Raw genomic sequence first — 12788 nt, forward strand, 5'->3', positions numbered from 1 at the left:
ATGATACTATATTGTATGAGAATACCTCATTTAAATTGCTTTCCATTTTGTGCATTTGCCAACAATGCTGCCATAAACATTCTCTGGGTTTCCTCTTTTGTAAGGATACAAGTTTCTCTCATTAGCAGGATTGGATGATCACAGAGTATGCAAGTTTTCAATTTTGATACTGTGAAAATCCTGCCCAAAATAAACAATGGGTAAAATGTTTGGACCAGATTACCCTCCTTCCAGCAACAGGTGAAACTGCTCTTTTCTCTACATTCTTGCCAATATGAAGCATGTAAAAATACATCTCATTGGTTCAGTTTTTATTCCTTGATAACTGAACAGTTTTTGTGTGCTTAATGGACCTCAGTTTTTCTCTTTTGTAAATTCCTGTAGATACTGATTTTTTTTTGTTTTTGATGTTGGGTGTTCCTTTCTTATTAATTAATAGTTCTTTATATATCTGGATAATAGTCCTTTGTTATTTGGGTTGCAAATCTCTTAGGCTATGGCTTGTCTTTTTCACTTAGAGTACTTTTCAGCATATACAATAGAAGTTTTAGATTTTGATGTGTTTCTATCCCTTTATGGTTTGGGCTTTTGGAATATTATTTAAAAACATTTCTTGACTCCAAAGTCATAATATATTCTTACGTATTTTCTTCTGAAAAATTTGGTGTTTTACTTTTTAAAATTTAGGTCTTTAAACACTTGGAATTTATTTTTGTGGATAGGGCAATGTAGGGAGTCTATTTTTTCCCCATATGGATAACCAAATATCCCAGCATCAGTTATTAAGTAGCCCATCTTTGCCACACTGATTTGTAATACCTCCTATGTCATATATCAAGTTTCTATATTTGTGAGGATCGGTGCCTGAGTTCTCTATTCTGCTCCATTTGTCTATTTATATCTCTCAGTGCTATTACCTCTCTGTCTTGATTATGATAGATTTATAATGTTTTATCATCCACAGAGAAAATACTCTCATCTTCTTCCCTGGTTATTCTTAATTCTAACATATATATTTTAGAATTGGCTTGTCAAATTTGACAAATATCCTGTTGGAGTTTTTGAAATTGCATTGAATCTGGATTAAATATTGAGTCTTTCAAACCACAGAGTAAAGCTCTCTACCTTTTTTAGGAAAATATTTGTCATTTTATCCATAAAGATCTTCTACTTGGGGCCTCCCTGGTGGCGCAGTGGTTGAGAGTCCGCCTGCCGATGCAGGGGATACGGGTTCGTGCCCCGGTCTGGGAGGATCCCATATGCCGCGGAGCGGCTGGGCCCGTGAGCCATGGCCGCTGGGCCTGCGCATCCGGAGCCTGTGCTCCGCAACGGGAGAGGCCACAACAGTGAGAGGCCCGCATACCGCAAAAAGAAAAAAAAAAAAAAAAATCTTCTACTTTTTTAGTTAAAAAGGTACCTTGGAGAAATTTTTGCAATTGTGAGTTGTTTTTTTTCTGTACCTTCCAATTAACTATAACAGGTGTATAGCAAAAGTATTGTTTTGTTATTGTTATTGTCTTGTTTTGTTTTGGTATATTGATTTTTGTATCCAGCCAGCTGATAAAATCTCTTATTTCTAATTGTTTGTAAAGTCCCTTGCTTTTCTACTCCCTGTGTACATAAGCATACTGTCTGAAAATAAAAACAGTTTTGCCTCTTCCTTTTTAGTTCTTTTTCTTATTCACTTTTTATCATTTTACACTGCTAGGGTCTCCAGTGCAACGTTTAAAGGAAGTGACTTCAGAGGAAATGCTCCTAAAATTTCACTTTTAAGTGTGACATTTGCTGTAGGTTTTTTTTTTAATATAAATTTATTTATTTATTTATGGCCGCATTGGGTCTTCATTGCTGCGTGTGGGCTTTCTCTAGTTGCCATGAGTGGGGGCTACTCTTCGTTGCGGTGTGCAGGCTTCTCATTGCAGTGGCTTCTCTTGCTGTGGAGCATGGGATCTAGGTGCGTGGGCTTCAGTAGTTGTGGTGCGTGGGCTTAGTAGTTGCGGCTCGTGGGCTCTAGAGCGCAGGCTCAGTTGTTGTGGTGCACGGGCTTAGTTGCTCCACGGCATGTGGGATCTTCCCGGACCAGGGCTCAAGCCCGTGTCCCCTGCATTGGCAGGTGGATTCTTAACTACCAGGGAAGTCCCTGAAATCTATGTTTAACATGTATGAATAGTTTGTTATTATTTATTGCTAAATAGAATTCCATTGTATGGATATACCACAATTTGTTCATCTATTCATCTGTTAATGGAAATTTTGGTTTTCTCCAGCTTTTGAATATTATAGATAAAGCTCTTATGAACATTTATGTACACATCTTTGTATAGACATATGTTTTACATTTTTCTTGAGTAAATACCTAGGAGTGAAATGGCTGGGTCATACAATAAGTATTTAGCTTTTCAAGAAACTGCCAAATTGGTTTCCAAAAGAGTCTGCATTCTGTCTACATTTTCACTGAGTATGGAATTCTAGATTAATGGCTCTTTTTTTTTTTTCCAGTTCTTTCATGATGTTGGTCCCCTGTCTTCTCACACTATTTCTGATGAGAAATCTGCTGTGATCTATACATTTGTTTCACTACATAATGTCTTTTCTCTGGCTACTTTTGAGATTTTTCTCTCTATCACTGGTTTTGAGCCATGTGATTATAATGTGCCTTAGTTCAGTTTTCTTCATATTTCTTGTGTTTGGGTTTCATTGATCTTCTCGGATCTATGAGTTACTGATTTCATCAAATTTTGAAAATATTAGGTTAGCATAGCTTGAAATATTTCCCACCCTCAGCCTTCACCCAGGAAATTCTCACTTAAATTTAAATGCTTGGAGTTTTCTCACAGTTCACAGATGCTCTGCTTATTCTTATTCAGTCTCTTTTCTCTGTGTGTTTCATTTTGAATAGAGTCTATTGCTATATCTTCCAGATTGTTTATCTTTTCTTCTGTGATGTCTAATCTGCTTTTAATTCTATCCAGTGTATTTTTATCTCATACTTTGCAATTTTCAACTCTAGCAGTTCAATTTATGTCCTTCTATATCTTTCGTATCTCTATTTAACAAGTTTTAACTTTCCTTTAGTTTCTTGAACACATGGAATGCAGTATAGTAACTGTTTTGATGTTCTTATATGCGAATTCTATCAACTGTGTCATTTTCTGTGTCAGGTTTTTGCAGCTTTCTTTAATCCCTGATCATTTTTGATTAGCTGTCAAACATTGTGAATTTTACCTTTTTAGGTGTTAGATAGTTTTGTATTCCTATAAATATTTTTGAGCTTTGTTCTTAGATGCTTCTATACTACTTGAAAACAGTTTGAGCCTTCTGGTCTTGCTTTTAAGCTTTATTAGGTGGGACAAAAGCAGCATTTAGTCTGGGGTTAATTTTTCCCCACTACTGAGGCATGACCCTTTTTAGAACTCTAATCTATGCCCTCAGCACTGTGAAGTTTTCTTTCTTGCCACTGGGAGCAGGCACTGTATCTCTCCTGCTGTCAGTTCTCTCTGATCCTTTAAACTGGTTGTTTTCTTGGCCTTGGGTAGTTTCTTCACTTTGTGCTGAACAGTATTCACCTAAATACTCAAGGTGGATATGCATCAGATCTTCATAGTTCTCGCCATGGCACTCCTTCCTCTCTGGTAATCTATTGTGTGAATTTTTGATACCTTGGCTTACCCAGACTCCTATCTCTGTCTCCTTAAATTAGAAAGACTTCTGAACTTTCCCTGGGTTCTCTCTCCCTGCACCATGGCCTGGGAACTTTACCCAAACAGTAAACTTGGGAAATTGTAATTTTCACCTATTTTGTTTCCCCTCTCTCAGGAATTATTATCCTTCATTACTTAGTGTCTAATGTCTTGAAAGTCATTGTTTCATATATTTTGTCTGCTTTTTTAGTTGCCTCAGGTGGGAAATTAACTCTAGTCCCTACTGCTCCATTTTGACGAGAACCTTAAGTTGCATCCTTTTTCTTAGGTAGACTGGTCTGTGATTTTGTTTTCTTATCTTGTTGTATGACTTTTTAAATCAAAGTTTTATTAGCCTCATAAAATAAATTGGGTAGACTTCCCTCTTTTTCTATTTTTCAGAACTATTTGTATAAGAGAGGGAATATCTCTTCTTCAGATGTTTAAAAATTTGGTAAGTTTTGACTGTAAAACTAAGTGTGTGATCTGGGAGGGAGAGGAAGTTCCAGACTTGCAATCACTGATTCAATTTATTTAATGGTTGGTTTATTTAATTTGTTCATTCCTTATGTCATTTATGTAATTTATATTTTTCTTGAAGATTATCCATTTATTAATGTTTCTAATATATTTGAAATTGTCACAGAAATTTTCTATGATCAAAAAAAATGTTACTATGTATATAATTATATTCACCTTTCATTCCTAATACTGTTTTTTATGACTTTTCTTTTTTAATATTAATCATTACTGTTAGAAGTTTATTTTCTTCGTATTTTTAAGTATTACCTTTTAATTTTGTTACTCTTCTTGCTTTTTGCTTGCAAGTTTATTATTTTCTGCTGTCATCTTTATTATATCCTTCTATTTATTTTTAGGTTCACTGTGCTTTTTTTCCACTAGTTTTTATAATTTAGCTGAAATGACTTTCAATTATTTTCAACATATTTTCCTCTTAATAAATGCAGTAAGGACACTTGTATACTGTTTGAAAGTAGCATGTGTTTTCTCTGAACATTTTAAAGGACTTGTTCTTAATCACAAATTAACTAGAAAGTGAGTAGAATTATTGAATATTAGACTTGGAAGCAATGTTTGGGTCCCAATGGTTTCATTTCATTTTTATATTAGTTTTTTTTCAGGATTGCTATCACTAATTACCACAAACTGTGGCTTAACATAATAGAAATTTATTGTCTCACAGTTCTGGAGGCTAGAAGTAAAAAATCAAGGTGTCTGCAGGGCCATACTTCCTCCAAAACCTACAGGGAATCTTTCCTTGCCTCTCAGCCTCTGGTGGTGGCCAATCCTTGGAATTCCTTGGCTTGCAGCTATATCACTCTAGTCTTGGCTTCTGTTTTCACGTGGGGTCCTCCATATGTGCCTGTCTTCACATTATGTTTTCCTCTTATAAGGACACCACTCACATTAGATTAGGATCCACCTTAGTTACCTCATCTTAAGTTGATTACATCTTAACTTGATTACAAAATAAGGTCCATTCACAGGTGCCAAGGGTTAAGACTTCAACGTATCTTTTGGGGGAGGGGGCTGGTCACAATTTAACCCATAACAAATAACATAACCCAAAAGTGAGACCCAGAGAGGTTAAGGAACTTGCCCAAGGCCAAATAGTTTAATGACTATTAATTACTATTCAGATGTCCCTGATCATAGGCTTTTCTCAGGTATTACAAGATGTAACCAATTTCGAGTACCTTAAAGGGGAGTTCCATGATAAATATGAACTTCTGGGAAATAAAAATCTTTGCTCATCCACCAGGGGGAGCCAGGCTCAACAGGGCTCCCAGGACAGCCAGGAGTACCGGGAGAAAAAGGAGCTACAGGGAAGAAGGTAACACTGCTTTTCATATTATTGGTGTAAAACTACTGAATCACACTGTATCTTGGTCCTGCAGAAGCTCAAATTAAACCATTCAAGACAAACTTAGTCTTTTCAAGAAAAAAAAAATCCCACAATTCAATTTCCTTTTTCTCTTAGTTCAGATAAAAGAGCGCCAATTCAAAGCCTGAGTAGTATCTGACACCCTCTGCCTTCTCTCTGGTATTTTGGCCACGGTATCCTACAGTGACCTAGTCCCTTTGGGATTCCTAGAAAGCACTTTTATTTAAACTTACAGAAAAACACTTTTTTCCCCCCTCCAAAAGGAGAGTCTGTAAATGCATTCAGGAAGTAAGGCTACTATAAAGATTTCCTGAAGTATTTTGAGTTGACATTTGAAATACTCATTTTTCAATATAAGTAGTGGAAAACAGCAGATGGAAAGGCTGAAGGTCTTTCTTGTTTTTTAAAAAAACAAACCACCAAATCTGAATGAAGAGCCAAAAGAAAGTGAGCTTATTGCTTTGGCAATTGGCTGGGAAATTGGAATTTTTCATGGTATTTCAGCTGCTCTGAGCTAAACTGGAGTTTGATATGAATTTATTCAAGTTGGTAAACTTCCAACTTAATTTTGAGACTAGAGTGAAGGTCTGGTCTGTATTGGAGGATTGCAGCAGAGACTGCTGGCTGTAAGAAGAGACAAGGTGGGTGTGTACATACTGTCTATGGAGGGTCAGCTAAGACATCAGTGCCATTTTCTCTAGGGAGAAGTGGGGCTTCCAGAAGCAAGAGGCCCTGAAGGACCACCTGGAAAAGGACAACCTGGCCTCAAGGTATGGAATTGACAGTGGTAGGGGAAGGGAAACAGACTGCCTGAGTTCTGGTCCTGATACGAAGCAGCCATCTTAGGAGAAATTTGATGTTATTCTTGCTATGTCAGAGGTGTTTACTTCTGGCTTAAAATTATGGATACCAGCTTTTGAACTTTTGTAAGGCAGCAAGTACGTATTATTCATTTTCATTTTCCTACCATCTGCCATTAAGTCCCAGCTTAGAGGAAGAGTTCAACACATTTTCTTAATAAACAGCCAAATTGACATTTAAAAAACACATAGTAAGGGAAAAGAAGACTTGAGATACATCAGTGAGATGTCAAAGTCCATAAATTTTTTTCAAATATTTATATAATCTCACAGAGTAATAAGAAATATAACCTTATTAAGTGGTACTTTCACAACATGGAATATATTTATTTTATACATTGTAGAAATGCTAGTTGAATATCATCTTTATATGTCAAGATGAGAATATCCAAATTCATCAATAAGACCATTAGTGACATTATCTATAGCCTCTAAGGTGTCAGATGTTCCTGCATTTCTTATGTGCGGTCATCAATGACCATATAAAGATTCTGAAGAATTATATATGAGTAAAGTAAAAATAAAATCCATATACTCATTAGTGTTCTGTTTATAATTCTATTAAAATAGTAATTGATAGCTTAGATGTCTATGTCTTGTGAAAATAATGGCTAAAATTGAGTTGTTTACCTTAAATGTGAAAAACTGAAATATATTTGTAGAATTTCAAACATTTTAAATAATTGACTAACCAGACTCTGAGATCTATTTTTGGTGGGATGGGAAGCAGGGAGTAAAAAGATGAACAGAGAATCCCTTTTCAGCATGATGCAAAAAATACTTTTAGAAATAATTGCCTATTAACATTCATGAGAACTAACATTTTCTTGAATATACTTTTGGAAAACAGACCCTTGGACTTATAACTGAAGCTGTGGGAATGAATGATAGCTCTGAGAAAGAGAGCTAAGGTTTGAATCCCACATTTTACAGTAGCTGGAGCAAGAGCATTCAAAACAGCATGAAGATAGGCAGAATGCATAGTAGTACCATGTTAGAGAAACCAAGGAGAAAGGGTTTCAAGAGGAAAGCAATGGGTGGTGTCAAATAGACCAGCAGAGCAAGAAGAATATGCACTGACTGGATCTGTGGCTTTAAGGTGATTCGGGGCTTACGGAAGGCTATTGGAGAAGAGTGGTAGGAATATGTTACATATCCAAGGTATGTTATGGTTCAGTGTTGGCACTTTGTAATAATAGTTGGATTCTTACTGTTGGCTTCTGGGATGATTTAGGTCAATAAGTTCAATTTGGTAGTTAATGGGAGAAAATAAATAGTTGTGGGTAGATCTCATTTCTGTTGGCATTAATAATGATACAATAAGTTATATTCAATATGTGGACATTCAACAGGTTTTTTTTTAATTACCTGTGTCACTACTCTCGATTAGTATGCATATTAGGGAGTTCTTTGCATGCCTGTGGATTCTACAGGTCACCTTTTCTTCTTAGTGAAGTGTCTGCATTGCCGATGACCTTGGTATAGTCCAGTGGTTCTCAAGGTGCAGTCCCTGGAACAGCAGCACCTGATGCTGCTGTCAGAAATGTAAATTGTTGGACCCCAATCCAGACCTATTAAATCAGAAACTCTGGATGTGGGCCCAGCAATCTCCAGGTGATTCTGATGCATGCTTAGGTTTGAAAACTGGAAAACTGTGGTATAGTCATTTATGTCATATATATTGAATGGCCTCGGCTACAAACCCCAAGGAGTTCTTTTGCTGAGCTAGGCACAAACTTAGGTATGGTGCCTTGCAGTTGAACCCTAGTGTAAGGATAGTTCTGAAATTCTCTGAGGCTTCTGGCTGAAGGTAATACAATTCTTTGGAGGTAGCATTTGTGTACACAATCCTGCTGGGGAACACTAGGCAATTTCTAGCTCTGCACCAGGTTAATGCTCACTCATCTTTCTACCAGTTGAATTATTGGCCTCCTTTGGGAGAAAGAACTAGACTCTCCACTGAGGAAGAAACAAGGCTGGATTTTTTAAATGTCTTATTTTTTGTTTTAAAACTGAAATAGCACAGAAGCTGAAAAACAGCATGACAAATCATTTCTTTTCTGAAACTGACTGTCTGAAAATCATCTGTTAATAGACCAAGGGGGCAAAAAAACTGTAAAGTCAAATCAAAGGCCCCAAAGGAAGATACTGAACATAGAGTTTAGAAAATACTAAATCATACTGAATAAATGAAGACTGAACAATTCTGAAGTCATCCAATCTGCTCAGGAACATCGACAAACCCTGTGCAGCTGAGCTGGGCTTGGGGAACATCACTTTAAAGTAGGTATTCATTGAGAATCTGGCCATGATATAACATTAAGGAGGGTCTGTTAATAGAACAACTATATTTTTATTATAATTTTCATCAGGGTGATGGAGGAAAGAAAGGGAGCAAAGGAAATCAAGGACAGAGGGGATTTCCAGGGCCAGAAGGACCAAAGGTATGTTTCTTATATTCTCATTTACGCTTTGGGGAGATTGTAATTGTGCCTGGTTTTAATGGAATATTAGATTTCCACTGTTTTCCTTTCAACAAATACAAAACAAAAGCCCCCCAACATGAAAAAGGCTTTAGAAACCACACTATTTCAGACCATAATAGAATGGAATAAAGAGATTGCATAAAACATGTGGTCTTCATAGAAATATTTATTCTGCTAGGAGAGAAGCTGTGTGTCAGTCCTCTCTAGTAACAGCAAAATATTCAGTAGTTGGGATAAAGTTAGGACCATAGAAGGTATCAATTCTCTATCATCTTGTTTTGCGGAATAAGAACAAAAAAGTCCCAGACTGGGCGGCAATGCAGTAAAGGATGAAGAGCAGTGCTTCAGAAGGCAGGAGAGTGGGGTTCTCGTCCTGCCCCAGCCTGGAACTTTTGGGGGCCAGTCAACTTCAATCATAGAAGGAAAAGAGTAATAGTATCTATCTCACAGGGTTGTTGTGAAGACCTAAAAGAGTGAATAAATAACTCAGCATGGTTCCTGGCACATCGTAAGTGTTCAGTACATGGAGTTATTCAGAGAGGAAAAAACCAGTATGTGAAATGGAAAGTAGGGCATATATGTCCTGATAAACTGCCCGAGACAGGGTGCTGAGGAAGAAGTAAGGAAATTGTGAAGCAAGAAGTTAGATACGTGTCCTGACTAAGCAGGAGAGAATATTGAGGTCATCTGGATGTGCTCAGGGCTCTAGGAAGACGCTAATTGTAAGAAAGAAACAGGGAGTCTGTTCAAGGACCAGACTATTAAAGAACAACTAAAAAAAAAAAGGGTACCAGCAAGATATGAGCAGGTACAAAAAAAAAGTCATCCCCTATAGACCAGTAATTCTTAAACTTCCGTATCATCAGTATTGCCTGGGAGCTTGTTACAAACCCCTGTTTCTTGGTGCCATGCCTAGAGATCTGGATTTAGCATGTGGGTGGGTCCCAAGAATCTGCATTTCCTAAATAAGTATCTTCTGCTGCAGGTAGTTCAAGGAGCACATGATGAGAAAAGCCATTATATAGGAAATGTGTTGGTTTAGTATTAACAAATGTGATTACTCTATGTCTTAGTTACGCTGACTCAACGTGAATATTTTTCTGTGTTTTGAAAGGAAGATTTTTCTGATAAAGAATTGCCATATTTCAAAACATACACATAAATAAGGGTCTTTAAAAGAATTGCATACTTTCTATGTATACAATTTTGTATTTAAAAGTAATTGGCTTCTCTTAAAAAAAGAAGAATAGATTAAATCTAGAAGCATAATTTTGCTTCATCTGGTTTTAGTGATATTTTAACAGGTTAATGTTTTATCCCTTTGCCATGGGATTGAATAGGGTGGTTATCTGTTGCCAGAACCCTGGTCATGTCCTGTGCCATTGCCACACAGGTTTGGAATTAAGGACTGGCACATACAGACCTCGGCATCACTTGGCCCCAGCGGCCAGTGTGCTCAGCCTGTTGGTCGTATTATGGAATCAGCACAGTGGGAGGCCTCAGCTGTGAAGATGGAGGTGGCTTAGGGCAGGAGTCATCACCAGTGAGTCTGATTGATAGAGTTCCTCCTGGAGGAAGCAAGAGGACCAAATAGTCAATTTTGTAAGGCAGGAGGAGGCCAATGTTTTGGTAAAGGTACAGTGAGCAAATATTTTAGGCTTTTTGGGCCAAGAAGCAAAATTGAGGATATTATGTGGGCACCTATCTAACAATCATTCAAAAATGTGAAAACCATTTTTAAATGATTGTTATATAGGTGCGGTACAGTAGAAATTAACGCAACATTATAAATCAAACATATTCAATAAAATAAGTTAAAAAAACAAAGACAATTGCTTTGCACAGTGTTTTAAAGTGCTGTAGTGGTACTTATATCAGAATCACCAGAGGTGCCTCATAAATATTCATATTCCTGGGCCCAGCCCCTAGACCTATTGAAATAAAATCTCCAGGCCTGAAACCCTGGACCCTATATTTTACCAGATTTCTCTAATGATTTCTCTGTTTCCTAAAATTTGAAAATCACTGATCTAGAACCAGGTAGGACAGAGACATTGCTTGTTGTTCCAGACTGAGTCTTTACTGAGACTCATACTGAGACAAAAAAATAAAACAAAAAACAGAGAAATATTTTAATTTTCCTGTTCAAAATTTCATTTTTTTAAAACATAAACTCTCTACTTTTAATAAGGGAGTGAGATACCACACAATGGAAGACTGATATACTGTGGACCATAAAATAAAATAACAAAGGAAAAAGTTATAAACTAGAAGGAACATTATTTACCTACCAAGTGTACTCAAAAACTTACACTAAAGGTATTTGTTATAATGGAACAAATATTTCCCTCTAAGCTTCCTGGCACACAAACACAAAAGTGAATCACCACGAATTGCATGATTTTTATTAACTAAGAAAAGGATGCACGAGAGAAATTTCCTATTACTCAGCAATTAACTGAATGCATTTATTAAAGGGAGTGAAATTTTAACCATCAATAACTTTAGTAGTGGTTTAACAAAGATGCTCAAATATTTTCACATTGGTCTGTGAAACAGGTCACAATACTTTAAAATGCTAGAAATACATTTTTATATTTTTTAATATAATTCCTGTATATGGTTTCCTTGTTTGACATGTAATGAGTATTCTGCTCTTTTTTTAGGGTGATCCAGGGATTATGAGCCCTTTTGGGATGGCTGGAACATCAATTCCTGGACCACCTGGGCCAAAGGTATGCATTCTTGGGAATAGTTTTTTTCTTTTACTTGGGTCTTTGGCAGTTGGAGTGGGGAAAAGATTCATGAAACCAGTGAACTAGAATTTCAGTTTTGGAAGAACCCAAAGATATTATATAGCTCAACCCTGATATTTCACAATTAAGCAGATGAAAGGCCAGCAGCAAATTTAAGATTAGAAACCAGATTTCTTGCTCCTGGTCTTGAACTTGTCACTTTACCTTGAACTACCGCCCTTAAATCCTAGACCCTAAAGCATGTAAGAATTTATTGCATTTGTTCAGAATAATCTGCTAATCAGAAAGTCTGGCAGAAAAGAAATCCACTCAGATGTAAGAGCAATTCCTGGACGTTTTCACAGTCTAAATATTTGAGTCTAGAGAGCCACCTATTATTTCAGTGGCCTTTCTCTGAACAGCTTAGTAGTCTTTACTGACAGTTTTTATTTGCTTAAGATTCGAAACTCCCCTCAAATACATTAGAAGATGTACTTTCTCAGGATCTGATTCTAATAGATTAAGCCCTTTATAATTGGCCAATGGCTTTTTTGCTCTGTGCCATTATGGTTTCTCATAAAATCTAAAGCCTGAAACTGTGAACATTATTTGAAATGTACAGGGAGATACAGGAGGACCTGGGTTTCCTGAATTTAAAGGAGAACCTGGAATTGCTATTCAAGCACCAAAGGTATCCTTTTTTCATGTTCTTTCATTGTTGTTTTTTTCCTGTATGTGAGAGAAGTGAAAGTAGATTTAATGCATCATAAGTTGATGATTGTGATTGTTCTACTTGAAGTCTCTACGTTGATGAACTGAAATGTAAGAATACACTATTCCCTTTTAAAAAAATCAAGCTAGCAGATCATTTATTTTTCATAAATGTGGGGGAGGATAGCTCCTCTGGTAAAATATTTGCTGACTAAACAGTTGATTGAAAATGCTTTTTGTAATATCTTTCATATGAGATTATATGGCCTCTAGCCTCCTACATTTACATAATAATGGCCAATGTATCTCTTCTATAAAACATTGTCCAAAAAGTTCATGTTTGGAAACTTTACTGAATCAGATTTCCCTGCTTTGTTGTCCATCATTCAGAGTTATTTCAAATGAAAATG

General features: G+C 36.5%; 1 protein-coding gene across 1 annotated transcript in view; it reads left to right on the top strand.

The window, feature by feature from the left end:
• COL28A1 (collagen type XXVIII alpha 1 chain) overlaps positions 1-12788 on the top strand; it is a gene marked incomplete at its 5' end in the record, with an annotated part of 146241 nt that overhangs the window by 64486 nt on the left and 68967 nt on the right. The window contains 5 exon segments of the mRNA XM_082632228.1: positions 5464-5535; positions 6288-6356; positions 8819-8890; positions 11599-11667; positions 12290-12358. Of these exon segments, the coding sequence (XP_082488354.1) occupies positions 5464-5535; positions 6288-6356; positions 8819-8890; positions 11599-11667; positions 12290-12358 (351 nt within the window).

This window comes from Mesoplodon mirus (genome assembly GCF_964341445.2).
Source record: "Mesoplodon mirus genome assembly, chromosome: 9".
Taxonomy (NCBI): domain Eukaryota; kingdom Metazoa; phylum Chordata; class Mammalia; order Artiodactyla; family Ziphiidae; genus Mesoplodon; species Mesoplodon mirus.